This window comes from Budorcas taxicolor, chromosome 1 (assembly GCF_023091745.1).
Source record: "Budorcas taxicolor isolate Tak-1 chromosome 1, Takin1.1, whole genome shotgun sequence".
NCBI lineage: Eukaryota > Metazoa > Chordata > Mammalia > Artiodactyla > Bovidae > Budorcas > Budorcas taxicolor.
Window position 1 is genome coordinate 164253100 of NC_068910.1, and position 24528 is coordinate 164277627.

A 24528-nucleotide genomic window follows, 5' to 3' on the forward strand; every position below is an offset into this window, starting at 1 on the left:
TCAATGCGATACTGGATGCTGGGGGCTGGTGCACTGGGATGACCCAGAGGGATGGTACGGGGAGGGAGGAGGGAGGGGGGTTCAGGATGGGGAACACGTGTATATCTGTGGTGGATTCATGTTGATGTATGGCAAAACCAATACAATATTGTAAAGTAATTAACCTTCAATTAAAATAAATAAATTTATATTAAAAAAAGAAAGACATTTAAAAAAAATATAAAAAAGTATATCAATGACTACCTTTGCACTTTGCAATGTTAAAGGACATTATGTTGAATCAGTTCTCCTAGGAAGGGTACCTTCTGTCCTAAATTGACTGGAAGATGCATTCAGCCTGAACCAAGCAATTCTGGGTATTGTGGGAATTTCAGGACTTGTAGGGGTACCAAAGGGTTCAATGTACTCTTCCCCTTTGAGGTTATCTAGAGTCACTGGAAATTTCCAAGGCCTTCCTCTCAAATATTATTCAGGACCAGCCAGCATGGGCTATGGGCGGAGTATTGATTTTTTAATTTTAGTTTCTGAGTTCCTTGATCCAGATCAATAGTACTGTGGTTACTTCGTGTCTTTAGAGCTTTTCTAACTCTCACTTCACCTTTGAGATATTGTGTGTAAAAGCGTTGTGTCAACTGCAAGATGTTATATGGCATTATCGTTATTAGGTTTATTAGCTTTTGGTAGGGAATGGAGCTATCTAATTGCTAGTATTGCCAATTTTCCTTTTTTTAATGCAAAAGAAATGGGCCATGCATTTTGGCGATCTGTTTTAAGTCTGTGTGTATTTACCTTTAAACATTCATTCAGCATTTGTTAAGTACATATATTCTACACACTGTGCTAAGGAATGACAGATACGAAAGGAGGAAGTCACAGTCTTTGCCCTCAGGTAGCTTGTGGAGGAGGTGAATATATAAAATTGTATCTTCAAAGTCATGTGAAATGTGGTGTGATATTAAAACACAGGCAATTATGAGAACATAGCCCAAACTGCTAGGGCAGAGGTGAGGAGGTCTTCAAATTTTGCCTGAAAGATGCAGTTACTTGGGTGGTTACTGGGTGAAATGTGTGCAAAGGCACACAGACACGTAGTCTGGGGTCTTTCAGGCATAGCCAGTTCGCTAAGATGTATAGAACAAAATTGGAGAGAATTGCAAGTCGCCTAGTTAATAAATTAACTTGTATGCCACACTAAGGAGTTTTGGATTTGTCTTGGAGATGAGGGGGCGTCCCTGTTCCCTGGCCTGTATGTCTCCTAGGTTTACCCATGATTCACAACCTATAGAGACTAGGCTTGGATCCCCCATTCTAAGGTCATTGCTCTGGAGTTTCTTTTCTTGCCCTTTTCTTGTTCCAAGTTTTTTTTTGTTTGTTTGTTTGACATTGTCTTCAGAAGTGTCTTAATGTTGTCTGACATGTTAGAGTTCTCCAACTCCTCTCTCTGTTTCCCAGCCTCCACACAGTTTTAGTGGCTTGTTTCTGCCTCTCAGATTTGCTGCGTTGACATGGTCTCTGTAGGATCAACTTCAGCTGCCCTTCTGGGTCTGCTGTCTCCAGGAGGAATCTTCTATCTTGTTCCAGACCCACAGAATCCCACAGAATCAATATGACCACTTGGTCAGGAGGCCAGTTCCTTTTTTTAACCACAGTGAGAACTTCCAAAACATTAAAATTTTGTAAGCAAATAAGTGACACAGTCACATTTGTGCTTTTGAACTCTTCCTCTGGAGGCCATGTAGAAAGTGTTGTAAGCCACTGAGACGTTGGGCCAGTTAATTCTGAACTGTGCCCACAGCCCACCCCAGAGTGACCTCTATCAGGAAACAGCTCCTAGGATTAGCTCAGGTTCCTTCCTTTTCCCTTCCCTGATCAATCTTTAAGTCCAGTTAATTTTGTTTCCTTATAGTTCTCGAATGTTGCCATTTTTGTCCCCACTGTCTCCATCTAGTCAGAGCAGCACAATATTAGGTTTATGGAAATAGTCTCCTAACTGACTTCCTTACTCTCAGCTTTGCACCCTCTAATTAATGTTCCATTATACAGCCAGAGTGATGGTTCTTAAATGCAAGTCTGATCAATCCTCAATTCTCTTAAAACTTTTTAAAGATTCTTACTGCTCATGGAGTACAAATCCCAGTTTCTCATCACAGCCACAGCTCCTCATGATGCGGCCACTGTCCACCTTAGCAGTTCCATTTCTTGTCACTTTCCCCTTCATTTGCTTAATGTCTGGGGATGTGGAACTCCTAGTTCCTGGACCCATACCACTCTTTTCTATTTGTGCCTGCACTTTTCTTTCTTCCTGGAATACTGCTCTCACCACCTCCCTTTGACCGGCTAGGTCCTTTCATCCCTTAGGGCTCAGCTTAGTCTTCACTCCCTTCAGGAGCAGTTCCGATCCCCCCAGGGGCTAGGAATGTGCCCTTACATGCTCAGGTATCTCCCTGTACTTTTTCAATGAAAGCACCGTTACACTATACTTCAGTTACCGTCATGCTTGTCTGTGTTCCTTTCTATAATGGAAGCTCCATTGGGTCCCACATCCTGTCACTTACAAGTGCTTGTTTGTAGTTAGGGCTGAGTTACTCCTTGTGGAACAAATATAATGAAAATAATGCCTCTCTTTCTCAGTTTCTTCATCCACTTCTCTGAACCCTCTGTATAGCTTTTGCCTCCTCTTACTTTCCATTTATCTCCCTGGACTTGGGGTCATATCTTTGACTCACTTGCTCTTTGGTGACTGCTCGCTACCTCTGAATTATTTCCCTTTCTTATCTTCTTTATTTTTATTTTGGTTCCTTGCCATAGCACACATATCCAAGTAGCCCACATTGCTTAATTATAGTAAAGCACCAATGAAATAATGAAGAGATTTAAACTCATGATGGATAATGAAAGCTAGAGAACTAGGTTGGTTTACTTCTAAAAAACAGAGAGAGTGAGTGACTAATGCTGACAAGGGACCAGAGTTGTAAGACAAAGGAAATCAAGCTGTCAAAAGCCTGATGAGATTAAGACAGTATTACAGAATCTTTTGTACAGGAATCTGTTAGAAGGCTCTGCTCTATCCTCAGGAAGTTTTCTTTTTGTTGCTTTCCTTTGTGGAAACAGTCAGTGGTGCTTGCCTCAGTTTCCATTTATCCCTTTGATGGCTTATCAACCAAAACTCTTAACAGGTGCTTTTATTCTAATAGGCTCTTCTCTCTTTCTCTCAAGCAAGCTCTTCTCTCTTTCTTTCTTTTGTATTGTACATACATGGCATAAAGGTAGAAATTTATTGAAGTTTTCCAAGATGATTTATTTAGCAAAAATATGTATTCTGCTTATACAGAATAGTTATTTTAAACACTGTGATTCAAACTACTTGAATCCTTTGAAGGCAGTATGAAAATTAGAAAATGATTTTCAATTTATTTTCTATTTATGTGTCATGGGTATTTGTGCATATATAAAGACATAGCTCATGCATAAAGTGAATATGTGATGTGAAACTTCTAGCAATGTAATATGAAAAATAAAAGTCCAAAGTCTGAAGTTATACCTTGCTTGAGGAGAATATTAATTGATGGCAAATGCTAGCTTTAGAAACTGTATTTCAAAGACAAAAAAGGAAATAGTTAAAATATGCTATCATATATTTATTACTCCTAATTTTAATTAATTTTTTTAATTAAGGAAAAATAGGACTATAAAATTATTTTGCCTTTTTTCTTTTTTGGGAAGGGTTTGTTTGTTTACCTCAAATGGAATTTTACATTTAAATCATCTGCACTTAAATCTTGTTCAGAAATGCTCAAGAATTGAGAATGGAGAAAGTACAACTAGAGCTGGAGAACCAAGAGATGGAAAAGAAACTACAAGAGTTCCAATCAACAAAGAACAAAGAAAAGGAAGAACGAAGGTGGGTGACATTTTTAAAGAATTTTAGATAAATAAACTGATTTCCTTACTATAAGCTGAGGTCCTTCTGTCAAGAACTGTTTTATGTTTATGTCAGGAACTTCCAATTCTTCACTGGTGACTCAGACAGTAAAGAATCTACCTGTAATGCAGGAAAGCCGGTTTCGATCCCTGGGTCAGGAAGATCCCCTGGAGAGGGGAATGGCAACCAACTCCAGTATTCTTGCCTGGAGAATTCCATGGAGAGGAGCCTGGCAAGCTACAGTCCCTGGGGTAGCAAAGAGTCAAACATGACTGAGCGACTAACATGTTCACTTTTTTTTTCCTTCCAGTGATGATCTGTCCTGAATGAATCCTTTTTGGATTTTACTGATGAACAAGCAATATTAATTTGCCCCTCATTTTTCTAATTGTGTTCCCTTCCTCCAAACCTTATTTGGTCTTGGACACGTGTCTGCTAAGTCGCTTCAGTTGTGTCTGACTCTTTGCAACTCTATGGACTATAGCCCATCAGGCTCCTCTGTCCGTAGGATTCTCCAGGCAAGAATGCTGGAGTGGGTTTGCCATGCCTTCCTCCAGGGACCTTTCTGACCAAGGGATCAAACCCACCTCTTTCATGTCTCCTGCATTGACAGGAGTTTTCTTTACCACGAATGCCGCCTAGGAAGCCCACACTTTCTTATTTCTCTTTTTACAGTACTCTTCTTAACCAGTTATAGTTTGGAATGTTGGGGCTTCCCAGATGGCTCAAAGAATCTGTCTGCCAATGCAGGAGACATAAAAGACGTAGGTTTGACCCCTGGGTTGGGAAGATCCCCTGGAGTAGGAAATGGCAACCTGCTCCAGTATTCTTTCTTAGAAAATTCCATGGACAGAGTAGCCTGGTGGGCAGGCTACAGTCCATGGGGCCACAAAGAGTTGGGAACAACTGAATGACTGAGCACCCACATATTGAGAACAGCAGTGCAGAGTTTCTCTTTGCTCCCATAAAAGTGTCATCAACAGGTGACTGCCGGTTTATGAGCAGCATATTTTTATGTATTAAAAGACTTTGGGGATAGGGATTTACGTGCACACAGATAAGAGTTTTCAGACCCTCAAGTATGTTTGAAATATTGTTAGCAAATATGCTTTAGCTGAAATTTTATTAGTGAGAACTCTCTAATAATTATGCTTGCATACTTATACTAACTTTATGGAGAATTTTGCTGTGTTGTAAGAATAATAAATATAATTAAAATCAAGTATAACTGATAGTTATATAATGGAAATGATCTCTTCTCTCCAGGCTGACCCCCAGCCCATTTTGCAGTACCTCTTTTAACAATTAAAATGTTTGTCCCCACAAATATCTTTGTACAAGCCTGTATATATGTGTGTGTGTGTGTGTGTGTATGTGTATGTATGTGTGTAGGTTTGTATTTGACATGTCTGTTACACTTTTACAAGTGAGGTCATCTATAAAACTATGTGAATGGATTCACATGCTACTTTTCTCCTTGCTATTTTTGCCACTCTTGCCACATCAGCACACGGTGATCTCATTGTTTTAATTAGTGCATAATATTTCTTTGTGTGGATACAATAGCACTTATTTTTCAGATCTTTATTAAATTTTTAGTATTTTGTGATTATATATGCTGTCATGAATATGCTTCTGCATATATTTTTGCTTATACATGTAAAAGTATCTATGGGATAAATTCCTACACTTGTAATTTTAGATCAGAGTATATGGCAGCTTACCTTTTGGTGGATACTGGAGAACTTTTCTTTCCAATAGACTGTGAAAGTGTCTAACTTTTTTCCTGTGGAAAATGAGGGTGCATTCATATACTTTTGGTGTTGTTAAAAGTCTGGTAGCCAGACCCTGTGTATTCAATTTGCTTTGTTTAGTACTCAGGTGATGATCATCAAATATCTGTGAAGGACCTTCTGAACTATTAAAGAAAATTCAGAAGTTTATTATAGTTTCAGTAGTATTTATCTTTAGAGAATAAGTCTTTGCAAAAATGTTTATGACAGAGCTAAGTCGCTTGAGCTGTGTCTGACTTTTTGCAACTCTATGGACTGTAGCACCCACTAAGCTCCTCTGTCCATGGGGATTCTCCAGGCAAGAATACAGGAGTGGGTTGTCATACCCTCCTCCAGGGGATCTTTCCAACCCAGGTATCAAAGCAACGCCTCTTATGTCTCTTGCATTGGCAGGCAGGTTCTTTACCACTAGTGCCACCTGGAAGCCTTCATGATATACACACATCTAATAAGCAGAGCACTGGCTTTTTTTTTTTTTTTTTTTTAAGAAAAACTAATTTTATATTGGAGAGCATTGGTTTAATCAAAGATATTTCAATGAGGTACATCATCCCAGGTGACAAAGTTTATTGTGTGTCTTGGTGTTCTTATCCTAATGATCCAACGGCCAGTTCTCTCATTTTTATTGTTATTTTTGGGTTTTTGTTTTCTTTTTATTTTTTTGTAAACTTCATTGCTTTGGACATTGTTTGGGCTCCTCAGCGGACCGCGAATATATCTGTAAAATGGAGTTCCTGAAATTAGCTCCCAGGAGTAAGTTTCCATTAGTGGAGGAACCTTTTCTAGATGTTTTCAAAAGTGTTCTAAAGCTTGGCTGAGTTTTCAGAATACTAAAATGCTTTTCTAAGGTCACATAGATAGTAAATGTCATAGCCCAAATGAGAACCTGCCACTCACTGGTCAGGAAGATGGAAGTTTGGTTTTCCAGTCTTGGTTTTATTATTTATTATCTCTGTGACCTTGGGCAACTTTTTTTCTCATTATTGTTTAAAATGGGACTTGGGCTACCTGCTCTGTTGACTTCAGAGGATTTTGTGAGGCTCAAATGAAAGTGCTTTGAAACTATAAAATGAAACCTTTTGCCTTCTTAGCAATCTCTGTTACCTTTCACTGTGGGAACTAATTTGAAGTCTTAATAAGGCATTCATCACATAGTCGATCTGCTGAATTTGGGGGCATATTGCTTTGCTTCCTTTTTCTCTTTACATTTGTGAACACTTAGCTTTTAAAACTACATGGCAATCTTTAAAATTTCTTATAAATCAGTAAAACTATCTTTAGTCATTGTAAATGTCTTTAAAAATGAAATTCTTCATCTGTGTTTGGACATTTCACTTTTATTCATTTCTTTTCAAAACTTCCAAATATAGTAGAGTTATATTTTAGAATTACTGAGGCTATTGTGGCATTATTGATATTTCATTTTCATTTTATGGTGGTCTGTTACATGTTAACAACTGAATTTCCATTTCCTGAAACAGGGAAAATATATTTATTTTCATTAAAAGGAGAAATGTATTTAGTAATTACATTTTGTCTTCCATTGATATATATTGAAGGTCAAGTGGATATCATTGGAAATCTGGACAAGTGGGCAAATTGGGTAATCAATCATACACAATGTCACAAAATAAAGGAAATGTTATTAAGGTAAGAGAACACTATTTGATTCTCAAGCAGTTTGCTAAGAATATATAAATTATTTTTTCAGAATTTGCCTTCCCTTCCATACTTAAGAACCAACAATTCTTATTTTTAAAAGCTTTGCATATTATTGGATTTTGATTAAATTTTATGAGCTAATATGCAACTTTCACTGTTCAGATATGTTTTTGTTTTTCATCTGCATGTTGAATTTTAAAAATTCACCTTCAGTTGAATTTTTCTAAATTCAGTTTCTCCTTTCAGTTCAGTTCTGGTTTTCAAGTTTGGGAAGTAGAACTACATAGTTCTGTATTAAAGTGAAAGTGAGGTTATTTGATATAACAAGTGACAGACTTTTTCTGCCTTTTTATTGTATCACATTTATTCAATATGTTCATGTTCTGCTTGAATAATAATTATTCTTAAGTTGCTGATTCCCTGTGTGAAGATACCCGAGGGAAAACTGCTTTAAAATTTCCCAGCTATAGAATTTCTTTATCTTTACTGTGTATTTTAAAAATGACATTACGTTATATTTAAGGTTAAAAGCCAAGGAGTATCCTTATGTAATGAAAACTGTTTTGCTTCTGTATTCTTTAGTACAAGATCCGTGACTTTGTAAGTTTTAACTTATATAGCTTTTTCCTTTTTATATACCTATCATTAAACTTTCATTGGACCAGTTGGCATCTACAGATATCTTATTCGGCACTTCTAGCCTTTTTGGCTTTGGAAAGGCATTTTATTCTTTACTGTTTTTCTCTTACAGAGATATGTGACTTTAATTTTTGAGTTAAAAGTTTTATAATCCACTTTGCATTTTTCATTATCTTTCTGAGACATTGTTCCAGGCTTTAGATGTTGTTGTAAATACATTAAAAGTGCTGACTCTTTGTGATTATTGATTTATTTATTCAATAGCATTTATAAGTTCCTTCTTTGTCTCATAGTGAATTGTCCTTGTTCTCAAGGAGATCCTTATGTAATGTAGAAGACAAGGCACATATGAAAATATCTATAGGAAAAGTCACTATGTAATTTTTGCCATTTAGTGTATGAATCGTTTATGCTTGGGAAATGATAGTTTACCTCTAAAATATTTGAGAGTGTGCTAGATATATTTGTTAGGAAAATTGATGAATAAGTCATAATGCCAGTTCCCATAAACCTCATAATTGAGTAGGAGGGTGAAAGCATGGGGTAGGGTGGGGAGGCACAGAAGGTGGGAGATAAAGGAAGATTGGACAGGATGGGAGGAGGACTGAAAACCAGACTCCGAGTCTTGACTTTTTTCACTGGGTGAATGGAATTCCCTAAGAGTTTTGAAGCCAAGTTTAAGGTAATGATGTGTATTGGCTGATCTTCTCAACATCCAGTGCATTTGGACTTTGTAAGTAGAGTATAGAGCAAGTGATATTCACATTCTTTTGATCATGTACCATATCAATAAAGAATTCATTTTGAGAATGAACTTTCTATCCACAATTTTTTATTTGCTTGTAGATATCATTTATTTATATGCATACTAATTTACTAATATGTCATATGCATTGTAACACAAAATATGGAAATTAATCAAGGATGATGTAAATATGAAGAGATGTTTCTTTTTCTCTCTTTGGTCTTCTCCTGAGCTCCCTCAGGCATGCATGTATGCTACTTTTGAGGCCACTGGTACAGAAACAGAGGGACTACTTATAAGACTATCAAAAGGTCAGATGAGAAAAGTTTGAATTAGAATGTAGCAGAAGAAATATAAAGGAAACATGGAACCAAACACAATGAGAAAGGAAAGGAGGAAGTAAAATATATAAGTGATATTCCAGAATGAATTGCCTAGGAGATGGAGCTGGAGAAAATTGCCTAAATAATGGAGCTGGAGAAAATTTTCTGGTGTTTAAGATTTAGGCTTCTTCCCTCTCTTTCTTTACCCAGACCTATTGAAGTATGGTTGGCTAATAAAATTATATTTAAAGAGTACAACATGATGGTTTGATATACATATACATTGTGAATGGATTTCCCCCATTGAGTTAACTACCATATCCACATTTGCTTTATTTTTTATAAGAATATTTAAGTTCTACTCGTGACAAATATCAAAGACTTGGAGTTTTGTTTGCACTCTAATGTGCTGGCTGAAGCTGAGAGAGTAACTGTGGCCCCTAAGAATTTATAAAAAAGGAGAAGAAAGGTGTGAAGGATAGAGGGCAGGTATGAAGCATAAAGCTCAGAAAATATGGAGGCAAAGAAAACTTTAATATTTGCTCATTACCTGTTTTTTTTACGAACCAACTGTGCTTTTCTTGTTTTATCTCTTTGAGTCCTTGTATCACTCTTAAGAGACAGTTGCTCTTTTTCACAGTTCCACAGATGAAGTCATTTAACACTAAAAAAGTTGAATAACTTGCTTATGTCGAAGGTCAGGGCCAAGGTTTGGAATGCAGGTTTTCAGGCTAGTTCTAAGATAATTTGCCAGCCCTCTAGTGAAAGGAGCCTGAGAAGAGAAAGAATGGGAGAAATAGAGTCAAAATAATGTAATTTCAAACGAGATAAAAGTCAAAGAGAACATCTTTAGAAAAAAATAGAGAAGTCAACCTTGACGGATGTATTTGTAATGAAAAAAGTTGAGTATAGTTTTATTTGGATGTTTTTCAGCTGGGGGCAGTTTTGTCCCCCAGGAGACACTTGGCAATGTCGGGGCATATATTTTGCTATCACCACCGAGAGGGATATTTTTGACTAATGGTGTGTAATGGCTACAAGTCAGGAGTACTGCTGAACATTAAACAATGAGTTGGGCAGCCCTCATAACAGAGAATTATTTGGCCTAAAATAGTGGTACCAAGGTCACAGAATCCTGTGCTAGACAATATAGATTAAAGTCCTGACTCATCTAATTAATTTTGTGATTTTAGACAAAAATGTAACCTTTTTAGACAAAAATCTAACCTGTAACCTTTCTTGGTCTTATGTTACCATGTTTGTAAACATGCATAACAGTACTTGCTGACTACTGCACAGAGTTTCGAGCAGTGCATGAGATAATATGTATGAGACCAATTGTAACATGAACTGAAAATCATGTTAAAATGGTTATTTACAGAGAATGAGAATTTTTAAAAATGATACATTTGATTTGATGGTTGGGTTGTCATCAGATGTAAGAATTTATTTCAAGTTGTTGAAAAAGAAAGACAGGTGGCAACGAGTAAAGGCTAAAGTTTCAGTGAACATGAGAGCAAAGGGCGACCTGTCAAGGATTTAAGAGGCTCAAGGAAATACTTTATTATGTGGGAGACGATGTGAGCCATTTTGTAGCTGAGGGATAGGTTGACTAGTGGAGGAAACACTGAAGATGAAATAAGAGAGGTGCCAGTTGCTTGGGGTTTTGAAGAGGTGGCTCCTTGAGGAGGGCTTGACCAAGGGAAAGAAGGCACGTTTCCTTGAGACAGGAAAGATGGAAAACAGGTTACAGTAATGGTACATTTTTAGAGGTTACTTTTGACAGGCAGTGAGGCAGAAAGCTGCAGAAAAATCTTTTATAGGAAAACCTCAACCTTCTTAGTAAATTTGAAGGCAAGATCAACTGTTCATATTAAGGAAGGGAAATGGGGGTGAATTTGAGTTATTGGGAATGGAGAAGATCTGGAGTTGCCACTGTGGGAATTACATTTGAAGTTTAGTAGCAAATGAGCAAATAGGTTGCTGAAGAGCCATAGGAGCCCAGTAGGCTTGTTTAGCCTGGATTTGTAGAGGACCCAGTAACTAATGGGGCTTCCCTGGTGGCTAACATAGTTAAGAATCTGCCACTTGTGTGGGAGATCCAGGTTCAATCCCTGGGTCAGGAAGATCCCCTGGAGAAGTGAATGGCAACCTACTCCAGTATTCTTGCCTAGAGAATTTCATGGACAGAGGAACCTGACAGGCTACACAGTCTAAGGTGTCACAAAGAGTTGTATACAACTGAGCAACTAACACTTTCAGTTGCTATTATTTCATCTCAGTGATAGGTAGTTATGGGATGTCTAAAAGGAAGGAGGTAAGGAGATTGTGGTTAGCACTCAGAGAAACTCTGAGTTTGGGATTTTGAAGGTGTGGCCATTCAGCTTGCTGCTTAGGTCCAAGGTCTGGTCATAATGGTCAGGGGGCTGAAGAGGCACTTTAGATATGCACAGCAGTCAGTGTGTAGGAGGGTTTTCAGCATCAGGATGTCAGGTGAACACAGGCATTGAGTCTCCAAGACCATCACCTGAGAGAAGTGATGGAGAGAAATACTGAGCAGACTGCTGAGGTTCAGGTGGAAGAGGATTCAGGGTACTGGTGAAGGCAGTGAGTGGATGGTGGGAACTTCAGTAGAGGCAACTTGGCTGAATGATGAGAGCAGAACAGTGTTCTGGAAGCAGCACTGAGGAGCAAACAGAGAGAACATTTTCCTTCTCTCTGGGTGAGAGCAAGGGAATAGAAATGTAGCTAGTCCCTCTGGAGAGTCCTGTGGAGAAGGTTGTGTGTGAGAAAGGTGTGTCCAGTTACTGTGAACTTTTGGAAGAGATATGTTAAGGAAAGGTTTAATGCAGTTAAGTGACTATTTAATAAGGGTTTCATGGAAGCGTGGGGCAGCCTGGATGGAAGGAAAAGTAGTGGAGAATGGCAAAGGTTAAGTAGCTAATTGGACTAAGAATGAGACTGTTGGAAAAAGTGGCTTGTGGAAGGAGCGTGGACCCAGCATGGCAGTTTAGGACATTAGTGGCAGTTTGCAGGCATTTGTGAATGCTAGGGAGGCCGATGAAGACAGCAGAGTCTGACCCCAATGGCCCAGAGGATATGTCTGAACCTCTAAGCTGTCCTGGACCCTGATGGGACCCCTTTAGCATCTCCTGGTGGAGGCATCAGTTGGCTAATGAGGTATATAGCTTCAGTATATTGAATTCCTGATGTTTTATGTATACACACATAGGCATATCCATATATATATATATGGATGTATGTATATGCATGTGTATGTGTTCTCAGCCATGTGAGCATTGAGTCCTGTGAGCATATTGTCCATGGGGATCACTGTTTGTGATCCCACTAGGCTCCTTTCTCCATGGAATTTTCCAGGCAAGAATACTGAAATGGGTTGCCATTTGCTACTCCAGAGGATCTTCCTGACCTGGGGACTGAACCCATGTCTCTTGTACCTCCTGCATTGGCAGGCAGATTTCCACTTTGCTACCTGGTAAGCTTTTGGAGTAGGATTGGACCAGGGATACACACATATGCACGAACACCTGTGTTTGGGTGTGTGTGTGTGTGTGTGTGTGTGTGTGTGTGTGTATCCCTGGTCCAACCCTACTTCACACTCATCTTTTTTCCCAATAGATAAAAATCAGACTTGGGAGGCAATTCTATTTACCTAAAAATAACAAGCTAGTAGTTTGTTCACTGAAATATTGTATGCAGTTTGATTCATTTGAAGTAAATATGGCTGTACTCACAGAGCTGAAAAATATTCACCAGAACAAGAACAAGCTACAATACGTCCCTAATAATGGGTTCATTCTGCTTTAGTATGTCCATTCTGCCCAGGTAGCCTATAACCACATGTTTCAATGTATCCTTAAGGTAATAATATTGGAGAATTTGGTTATGAAAACTGGGATTAAATTATCTGTAACTTGCATAACACTGCCAGTTTACAAATAAAAGTGTTATTCACGTTAAAAATGATTATTTCAATTCTATTTTCTAGTCTGCTGTGTTTGGTACATAGCATCTGAGCAGCTCTTTAAAGAATGTGAGAAAACAAATGCTCTTTTGAAGCAAAACCACTGGATTTACTGAGAATAATTAGGCCTAAATTTTCAAAGATGACTGCAGTGGTACAAGCTGTAGACATAGAGGCGACCATTGTTCTCATACTCTCATGTGCGAATTGGGCAATTGAGCATGGAAATTGAAAATTGAAAATAAGGCGTGAATTGACAGTGTGTGTGTAAGTGTGCACCATGCTCTGTGAATGTCTTTGTACTTCAGATCTTGGATTTAATAAGACCGAAGCAGGTACTTGCAATCAGCAAGTCTGTTTCATTTCTTAAAATTTGAAGATCCGAGGATTTTAGGCAATTATTTATTTGAAATACCTAGCCATAATTCTGTGTACTCAATTTTTTTGGCTACACCTTGGGAAAGTCCGGGACAACAAATAATATATTTGAAAAAGGCTATGTCTATGATGCTTAAATGCGTAGTTTTCTAAATTGGGCAAATACAGATAATAATGTTAGCTTTTTACAGTTTTGTGAGCAGAATAGCTCAGTCAGAATTCAGTTTAGATTCAGTCTACACAAATATTAGACTTTGTGTGTTTCAGAAAGATCAGAGATGGAAAAGGCATACTGAGCCTTTATAATATTTAAAAGCTAGTGCTTTCCTAAAATCATTTCATAGAGATGTGTAACTTTTGTTTAAAGATAACTTATGACATTTTCTTCTGAAAATTGGCCAATATATGTTTCGAAAATATATTTTCTTTTTGTGAATTTTCTCTTGATTTAATTGAAAGCTCTATATTTGCAGTAAAGATGATCTCCTATTATATTATTCTTTGAAAATGTTTGTTTTGTTCAAGATGCAGGAAAATGTTATGGTTTTATAGTACTTTTGTTAGTCACTTAAACTTTGAATTATACCTGAAAAATAGTATCTATTTTGTTAACACAGTTTTCTGCTGGAAAAGTGAAATTAAAATTACTGAAGGAGCAACTTCAAGGTAAACAGTTTACACTGTATTATTAGGTATTATAGATATAATTATTTTTTTAACCTTTGAATTACATAGAAAGTTGAAGTTATAAGACTATTCATGTAGCATAATGACTCTAAACCCCAAAATGTTGACTCTTTATCTGTGATATTCAAAATATATTTTATCTGTGTTTTGGGGGAGGGCACTTATTTTATATCAAAAATCAATTTAGGATATGACTATAATAATAGCATTTTTGAAAGATGAGGACTTACATAACATTGTTCCTTAAACTTTATTAATATAATATCTTAAACAGGATGAAAATTCTAGCAGTATAAAATTATAAATTGAAATTTTACTCTAGGAAATTGAAAGAACATTGAAAATTGCTTTTTAAAAAGAATTTAAAAATGGCAAAAACAAATTTTGAATTTATGGTAATTCTAAAAGAAATGAGATTTTTTAATATAGGATAAACATTTAATTTGAGTAATTAAGATGATTTGATAGAATATGTTCTAGAAATACATATAACATTTATTGTAGAAGTTGTTCTGTATTGGCTTCAGTTTCATCCAGAAATGGGACAGAACGCTATAGGAATTCTATCCAAAGCACAGTCTTTAAAATTTTGTAATTTTATGTGTCTGGTTCGATTGAGCTTACAGCAGAATGTATATGGGTGGATGTTTGTGGCCCCGTGGTCACAGGGGGTGGGAGGGAGATTGTGGGCTCCCCAGTCTATTGGGGAGATTAGACTTGGCTACATGCCATTCTTATTGGGCACCTGATATGTATACACTATTTGAGAATATAGAAATGTGCATAATTTCCTTACTTTATCAATCAGAAAACTGAACATTGTATTTTAATGTGATTGGTCTTTGTTTATTTTTCCTTTCAGGACCGGTGAAACAACCACTAAATTATAAAATGGCAAATTCCTCTGAAAGTGACAAACCCAAGATAAAAGGGAAGGTTTGCGGGCAGTGTGAGAACAAAGCTGCTCTGCTAGTACGTACACTGGGATAAAATCTTGGAGCAGAACTCTCACATGGGCTCATACACTTGTCCCGACTTAAGCTGCTTTGGTAGCCACGCACTTTTCCTTCATGACCCTTGCTAAGAGTGAATTGTGCAGGCTGCTGGGAAAGGCCAGTGCTAAACGATGCACTGAATCTCAGCTTCTCATTCCTGTTTAAGAACATGACCTAACTCTTGTCCTCTCTCCCTTGAATCATGCCTATCAGCACGCAAATATGCTGCATTATTTCCCAAACCAAAGAAGAAATTCTTCTTTGATCCCCAGATCTCCTCTTGCATCCCTTTCAGTAACACTTCTGAAGAGTTGTCTGCACTTAATATCATTGTATTCTCTCCTCCCATTCTTTTTTTAAAAATTGAGTTATAATTTACCTACTGTGAAATGGGCAGATCTTAAATGTATATGTCCCCATCATAATACCCCAGAAGTTTCCTCTGTACCTTTTCCAATTAATTCCCTTTACAAAGCCAACTACAATTTTGATTTTTAGCAGCATACCTTATTCGTGCTAAACTTATTCTTGGAATTTATATAAATGGAATGATATGGTATATTTTTTCTGTGTAAGGCTTTCTTGTTTTTTTTTTTTTTTGTATTCTTGCCCCTGAGTTTTGGATTTCCACAGGGCTTAGTCCTCAACCTCTTCTGTAGTCTATGTGGTTCTTTAGTCATTAAGTCATGTCTGACTCTTTAGTGACCTAGTCCATGGGACTTTCCAAGCTAGAATATTACAGTGGGTTGCCATTTCCTTCTCCAGGGGATCTTCCTGACCCAGAGATCAAACTTGTGTCTCCTGCATTGACAGCCAGATTCTTTACTACTGAGCCAGCAGGGAAGCCAGTCTATCTGTACTTACTGTTTGAATAGTTTCATCTACTCTCTTGGCTTTAGAGACCATCGCTATTTTGATGGTTCCCAAACTTATTACCACATCTCTAATTAATATTTCCCCCCTGAACTTTCAACTCAGATACTTGGATGGCTAACAAAAATCACTAATTTAACATGTTAAAAGCTCAACTCTTCAGATCTCCCCAACAAATTTTTTCCTTACCAAGTTCTCATATCAATAAAGGTCGATTCGAACTACAGCCTTTTATAAAACAGAAACAGCTGAGTTGTACTGTCTAGTTCTGTGAAGCTGCCTCATTCATCAGTGCAACATTTATCGCTCTTTAGTGTTTTTATTTTCTGTTTACCTACGATGTAAACTTCATGAGCGTATGGACTTTAGTTTTCTTCATTGCTCTGTGCCCACCACCTAGAATTATGCCTGCAATTTACTAGGTACTCAGCCCCCACTTGTTGAATGTGTCTATTTCTTTAGGGTTTCCCCAGTGGCTCAAAGGGTAAAGAATCCGCTTTAATTCGGAAGACATAGGAGGTGTGGGCTCAGTCCCTGGTTTGGAAAGATCCCCTGGAGGAGGAAATGGCAATACATTCCAGTATTTTTGCTTGAAAAATTCCATGGACAGAGGAGCCTGGAAGGCTATAGTCCATGGGCCCACAAAGAGTTGGACACGACTGAGTGACTAAGCACAAGACACGAGCACACACATTTCTTTAGAGCGTTTCTGTTATTGAAAACGTTATCATTGAAGCTAACTGAAAGAAAGATATCCAATATCTTTTGCAATTAAAATATCACACACACTTTGGAAGCAGTTTTTTCTCCAAAGAATGCAATGGTTATAACTAATATTTGTGGGTTACTATAACTAATATTTATTATAATTTCAGAGAATTTAGCTGTAATCACTTCTGATTTAAGATTGTATTACTGGCCTTATTTCATGGGAATTTTAACTGAACTCAGAGATTTAGAATTCTTTCTAGTAAAGAGTTAATAATACTAAATGTAAAACCCTGGCTCTTGGTATAATGCTGTTACTATTATACAATACTTCTTTTCGTCTTACTGATGTAATGGTGGACAATAATTTGAGGAAGTTTAGAAAGTTATACCTACCCAGAAATGTTTCGAAAATATAAGCCAGTGCTAATATTCCTGAAGCTTGAAATATGAAAGCTAAAAGGGACTTAAGGGCAGAACTGAATTGTTTGAATCCACTGTTCATGATCTGAAAATCATTTGGCTTAGGAGCTATGAGTCAATATTTCTTATGACTTCTTTTCTATGTTGAACACTGTATAAAGACCATGGAATCTGAAAAAAATGGCACATGTAGATAAGACTTGACTTGGAAATAAAAAATCTGTTTTTCCAGGGAGAAGGAAAAGCAAGCAAAGGACATTCCGGACAGTATACATGGCACCTGCTTTGGCTGGGAAGCAGATGAGGGTGACAGTGTACAGTGATTACAAAACTGATCTGCCTGAAAACTGCTGTAAATAGAAGCCAGGATTTAGGCTCTAACTTAAGAAAGGATATTGTTTGATTTTAAATGAAAATAACATCCCATCATACTTTTTAAAGCACAATATTATTATTATTATTTTAATTTCAAGCTTGGCAAATGTAATGAACTCTGTAGTGTTGAATTCTAAGGTTACCTTATGTTCTTAGCTTCCATCATTCTAGATGGTCATGCTGATTGGATAATCAGAGTCAATCTCTCTCTATCTTATGGCATGACCTTCATCAGGGAAGATCATATAGGGATGGGAGGTAGGGATTAAGAGCTTGCCTTTTGGAGGTTGGCATTCAACTTTACCTGTTGTTAGCTCTGTGACCTTTAGCAAATGACTTAATTCTTTTATATTTCTGTTTTCTCATTTGTAAAATGGGATAAAATGGATAACAGTAGTCTAGACCTCAGAGTTATTGAAGATAATGGTTAATGCATGTGAAGTATTTAGCATTGTGCCTAGCACATTAAGAGAAGGTAGTAAATTGTATGCCTTTTTTGTTGGCACATTATATATATATTGTCTTCATATATATTAGTGGTAAAAATAAACCCCTCAATTTGCAGATTCCTTATTTTGAAAAGAAATTCCAGAGGCTTTTGGCTGTTTTTTTATGGCAAAAGGGAAATGGATAGTTGAAAATTACTTATTAATTTGACAAATGTGGATAATTTAATTAAACTCAGATGGACTCTGAAGTCATAGCATAACTGACCCAGCCTTGATCAAATTAAAAAGTGATATGCTAGAACTGCACTTGGGTATTCCATCACTGATGAATCATCTGTGGTGGAATGAAGTCCTTATCTGTGTTTTTGCCAGCTATACCAACTGCCTAAAAAGATTTTCCAGTTGTTGGTCATTTTCCCCCATTTTTAAATCCATTATGGATTTAAATCCATTATTTTAAATCCATTAAACCCATTTTTTAAAATCCAAATATGCTTTTATAACAAAATATATAAGCTTGCTCTGTGACTCCAGCTTTGATCTTCCACTACAATATCCCTTTGGTTACTTTCATGAAAAATCTATTGTTAGCAAATATTTGGCCTAGAATTATATGCTCAAGGCTTCCCTTGTGGCTCAGATGGTAAAGAGTCTGCTTGCAATGCAGGAGACCCAGGTTTGATCCCTGAGTTGGGAAGATCCCCGGAGAAGGAAATGGCAACTCAGTCAAGTACTCTTGCCTGGAAAATCCCATGGGTGGAGGAGCCTGGCAGGCTACAGTCCATGGGGTCGCAAAGAGCTGGACATGATGGAGCAACTTCACTTTCACTGTATGCTCAGACTGACACTCAGTCGTCTATATTACATTGCAAAAATGGTGCCCAATATTTATGAGACAGTCATTAAAATATCAGCTGGTATGTTGTAGAATACATTTTGAAACCATTAATACAATACTACTTCCATATGTGTATGTGAAATTATAGCTTTTAATTTTGTACTTAAAAATTATGTATTTAGTTGTTTGTATCTTCATTTATTTGAGACTATAGCTATTGAAACAAGAGTTGACAAGCTATAACCATTTCCTATACCGGGGATAGTACTTATTTTTCTTCCACTAAAATTATAAATCCAATTTTGTGTAGCTATAATCACACTTTTGACAAATGCACTTGAATTTTGATAAATACTAGACCATGCCATCATTTTACATATTGGATTTATTTTATTGCATTTTATCAAGGTTTTCCCATAAATGATTAGTACTGCAATCAATGGTCAATGATGAATCATTAGTAATGTGGATATGGGTAAGAGTTTAAGTTTTAAGTCAGACCCTGGGGTTGAAATCCTGGCCCCATTAGCTGTATGATCGGACAAATTCTCAATCATTATATTCCTTTGTTGCCTCATCTTCACAATGGAGGTACAATGGTCATGCCAACCTTATGGGGTTCTTGTTAGAATTAAATGAGATGGAACACATGAAGCCCTTAGAACAATGAGTAAGTGCTCCCCGAATGCTGTGAATATTGTTATTTGATTGGACTCTTCCTTTTTAGTTTCATTTTAGTTACATAAAATTAGTCACACTTTTAACACTTTTTGGGTAGTTTCCCTAACCAGTTCATGTTTAATAAACATGGCTACATTATTGTAGGTAACTGCATCATCATATGGGAATTTGCAATACAATTTTAAAAAATTAATGGACTCCTTTTGAGTTTTATTTTATTTATTTTTCATTGAGGTATAGTTGATTTACAATGTTGTGTTAGTTTCAGGTATACAGCAAAATGATTTAGTTATATACATATATATATATTTAGTTATATATGTGTATATATATATTTTTCAGATTTTTTCCCTTTATAGGTTATTAAAAATACTGAGTATAATTCTCTGTCTATACAGTAGGTCTTTGTTGGTTATCTATTTTATACCTGGCAGTGTGTATCTGTTAGTACCAAGCTCCTAATTTAACCTCTCACCTTCCCCTAAGTTTAGTCTACTTTTTTTCATCCATACACTCTAACCCCTTTTTACTCACTGTGTGGTCTGCATCCAACAGCTGGTGGACATCACCTGGGAGCTTGTTAGAATGCAGGATCTCAATCCCGTTCAGACTTCCCAAACCAGAGTGTGCACTGTAGCTAATTCCCAGGAGATTCATACACATGGTTTGAGAAGCGTCACCGCTGAACTGCACGTCAGGCTCCCACTGAGCCGAACGAGGCAGAAGACGCTGACGTGTCGCTCCCCAGGCTGCTCCAGCTGCTTTATGCTTATTGTACCCTGATACAATGAGAGAAGAATGAGGGGAGCAGATTGGTGGGCATCCTAAAGGCGGAGGCAATGAGAGAAAGCTGAAGGGAGTGTGAGCTTCTTGACACAGGCTTCCTGACTGTCTCCAACTCTCGCGCTTTCTTATTTGTGCTGTCAGTTATTCTCAACCTAGGCCAAACTCAAGGAAACAAGGGCTATTAGCCATTTGCACTATTTTTATCACACTGTAAGAGGTGTTGGGGTGCCTGTACATCTACACAGTAGTAATTACTCTTGCAGTAAAAATTTCATTTCCTTTCTTCACTTTCACTCTTGCTCAGCACCATCATAGGTAGAAGTATATCACATTTTCCAACTTGTCCACAAATAAAAAAATTACATTTTAACAGCATATAGCATTTGCTAGACAAATACACATTTGTGCATAATCATTCCGTCAGGCATAAGCATTGCTGACATGTTTTTTCTTGTACTTTTTTTTTCCTTTGAGGAATCTTCTAAGTATGTTTTTAAAAATCACATTTTGAGAATCACCAGTGAAGCAGTGCCATTCAAAGAAGTCTTTGGGGATTTTTGGAGACAAATAATATATGCATCCTTTGAAACAAATTATGTCATGTAAATCCGTAAAGAAAGATAAAAGAACTCATAATGAAGTAGTTTTGACACAGAGATAACACTTAATTTTTACCAGGTTAAGAAATTTGATCTGAGGTTGCTGGGTTTTAAAAATTGTACATACGTACATGCAACTAGCACTGAAGCCTACTTGCAGCTGTTATATTTATTTTGTCATGAGAATAGTTAAAGTTTTCAAGTTAATTTTTCTCAGTTACATCTTAACTGGCACAAATGTTGTCCTATTTTCTTGGGCTTCTCAATTTCTTGGTGTGTAACTGGATAAATAAGCAATGAGTTCTTTATGCATATGTTTTCTCAAAGTCACATTTTATGAGACTGTATGATTTTTCAATATCTTTTAAGGTATGCCTTGAATGTGGAGAAGATTATTGTTCAGGATGCTTTGCTAAAATCCACCAGAAGGGGGCACTAAAACTCCATAGAACAACTCTTTTGCAGGTATGCCATCTTAAAACGCTCTACTTGTAGTGTGTTTATAAAATGTTTCAACAGGAAGACATTTAAGACCTGTTTAATTATCTAGAATTTAGGATGATTTGCATTAATTTCTAAAATTCTATTATGTACAATCTTTACATGTAACTTAAAATTACTTGACAATGGTAATCTGGATTTTATTTTGCTGTTTAAACTGTTCTTTAATATAGCTCCTGAAACACTTAGCTTGATTAGAATTTTTACATTAGGCATTCTAACTGTGAACTTGACATTTAAAACTTAGACAATATTTTTTTCTATTGTGGTTTCCAATGAACACATGATTTGTTTTAAGTATTATTTCTATCTAGTTTATAAATAGAAATCTCTTGCTTTCTTCTCATGTTTATTTAAAAAAATAGTCTTTTATTTGTCTTCCTTCATTGTTGTTTAAATAAGCTTATTTCTCATGTTTTTACTTTTCCTCCTACATATCACCAGCATTTATTATCCTCTTGTAATCATTTTTTTTTAAATGCTTAAACTCAAACCCTGTCAGATGGCTTTAAGTTTCTAATACTTAAACAATAAATATGGCTAAATATAGACTTAACATTTTATGCCAGATACATTTGATGATGCACTGGTTTGTCATAAATTTCACTTATTGTACAGAGTCAGTGCTAAGCAGTGACCCTACACAGATGAATACTACTAGGATCCTGCTCCTAATGACCTGGAGATAAAAGTGAGAACCCAGCACCTTGGGGTGAAGGGATTTAATATTATCTTGTATATTTTATGACTGTGTCTATATTTGGAAAGGTCACTGGTAGACTTCAATCATTACATGTTGTTCAACATATATCAATATCAGTAGCTCTCACAGATGCTGAAGACCCGAGTCATAACGGGCACAAAGCATAACACTGACCTTCCTTTTATCAGTATTTACCAAAGTCAGTTACTCATTTACTTTTGAGTTTAGAGCCTTCTGGTGGAAGTGATAGAGGGAAAACAAAAATCCACTGTCTATTCCCCTGCCTCAGGAAGTATCGTACACCTGGACAGTTACAGGAAATTAAAATGAATGTACATAAAAGTGAGTGTAATAGTTAATCATACATAATTTAACTAAAGGCACTCCACTGTGAGGGTAAGGAGTATAATCACCCCACTGTGAATTCACATTAGAATTTTCCATTCAGCGATTTATTCAGCATATTTCCCTAATTGTCGGTCAGTAAATTTAGGCGCTGTGCTATCTGTACTGAGTATCAGTTCACTTCAGTTCAGTCCTCAGTCATGTCCAACTCTTTGTGACCCTATGGACTAAAAGCCGCCAGGCTCCTCTGTCCATGGGATTTTTCAGGCAAGAATACTGGGCTGCGTTGCATTTCTCTCCTCCAGGGAATCTTCCTGACCCAGGAATCAACCCCCCATCTTGTCTCTTGTGTCTCCTGCGTCGGCAGGCAGATTCTTTACCACTAGCGCCACCCGGGAAGCCCTTCTTGCCTTTAATCAATCGTTCCATTGACTATCTGTCATTTTCTTACTATTTCTGTACATTGTTTAGTCCTTCGATTTTTTTTTCTGTCATCTTGCTTTATTTTCTCCTTGTTTCCATCATTCTTCCCTGTGCGTTAAGGTAATGTTCTTGATGCTGTTATATGTTGACCTGATGGTCAGTGTTAAGCAGTGTGTATATATCTCTTTCTGCTTGGTGGTTTAGTCATATTGATCGCCATAGTATTTTTAGTTCTTCACCATTTTTGGTAAAAGTCATGAGACTCTTTTTGGTCAGCTGTAATTCACATACTATTGCACATCAACTGTATCTTAATAAAAAAATATACATATTGTGGACACAAAGAAAAAGAAGTAATGATATTTTTTTCATTAATGTTGAATTCATACCTAATCTGAGAATATATCTGAATATTAAGCAATACTATATAAAAAGCGAGCATTCTAGGCTAATGGCCCCTGTACTTTATATTATTTAACCTATGCTGGCATTTAAGAATGACCTGTTTTGAGTGTTGTAAACCATTTCAACCCCATCCTACAGATCAGTGAGTCTTTACAAAGTTCACAGTCAGTAGGGTCCATTTTGTTCTGGCATATCTTGTTTCATTTAAGAGATAAATCCCTAAAAAATATCGAAGGCAAACTACTACCATTTCCATGTTGAATAAAATAATTTCAAAGGGTCTGTCTTTTGATTTACGATTGATTTATCCTTAGAAGTGATTTCAGCACAAGTTTATTTATTTTTTACCTTCTCCAAACCTCTGTGAAATAGTTAATTATCTGCAAAATAATGTGTAAATGCATAGAGTTACTGAGGATGAAAATTCTACTTCTATATTTAGAATAAATTTTCAACAATAAAGGTTGAAATGAAAGATTTTTTTTCTACTGGGAAAGCCTCACATGGTGAAAAGTAAGGTCTTAATATATCAGGAATTTGTATTTCCTTTTAACAACAAAAGATCAAGCAGAAGAGAACAAGGTTAATTAGAAATAAAGGAAAATAGGGGGCAAAACAGATGAAAGGCATTCCGTTTTGAAGTATGACATGCACAAAGGGAGGCTGGATTGAGTAAATCATTACTATACTCTGGTATGTATATTTAAAAAATTGGAATGGAGATTTTCTTAACCGGAGGAGAAACCTTGGGAAGAGACTTGGTTAGTAATGAGACAAGAGATAATTAAAGTAGAATTTCCATGTTTTCTAGTATGAAGCATTTATGTTCATCCTTTTTATCTGCAAGATAAGGTATGCCTATATAAATATGGATTATAAGTGGGAATATTTGTTCATTTGAACATACTTACAGGAGAATAATTACCAGGCAGAACCTCACTTATCATCAGAATGCTATATGTTTTCTGACTTAGTGGTAGAGTGTTTTCTTTCGTTTGACAGTGACCAGTATCAGCTTTTAGATTCACCCTATCATTATTTGTTAACGTTTAGAATAATACAGTATTTTTCGACCATAGCTAGTCATTTAGATAATAACATGGTTACTTGCTTGATGATCTTAAGGTACCGATTTTTAAATGCTATGTGCAGACATACTGTAGATGCTATGTTGTGACACCCAGATCCTCCTCTTTAGAACCGAGAAACTCACTTCCCTAACCTCCTGGAATGCTGTCTACAGGTAGATCATAGCAGAGTTTCTTCCCAGGAATTGCCTATGCCCAAAGA

General features: G+C 36.6%; 1 protein-coding gene across 1 annotated transcript in view; it reads left to right on the forward strand.

The window, feature by feature from the left end:
- ZBBX (zinc finger B-box domain containing) overlaps positions 1-24528 on the forward strand; it is a 112008-nt gene that overhangs the window by 1414 nt on the left and 86066 nt on the right. Inside the window, exons 2-6 of the mRNA XM_052647281.1 lie at positions 3788-3901; positions 7275-7365; positions 14065-14113; positions 14997-15106; positions 21231-21326. Coding sequence (XP_052503241.1) covers positions 3788-3901; positions 7275-7365; positions 14065-14113; positions 14997-15106; positions 21231-21326 — 460 coding nt within the window. The remainder of the gene's footprint in view (positions 1-3787; positions 3902-7274; positions 7366-14064; positions 14114-14996; positions 15107-21230; positions 21327-24528) is intronic.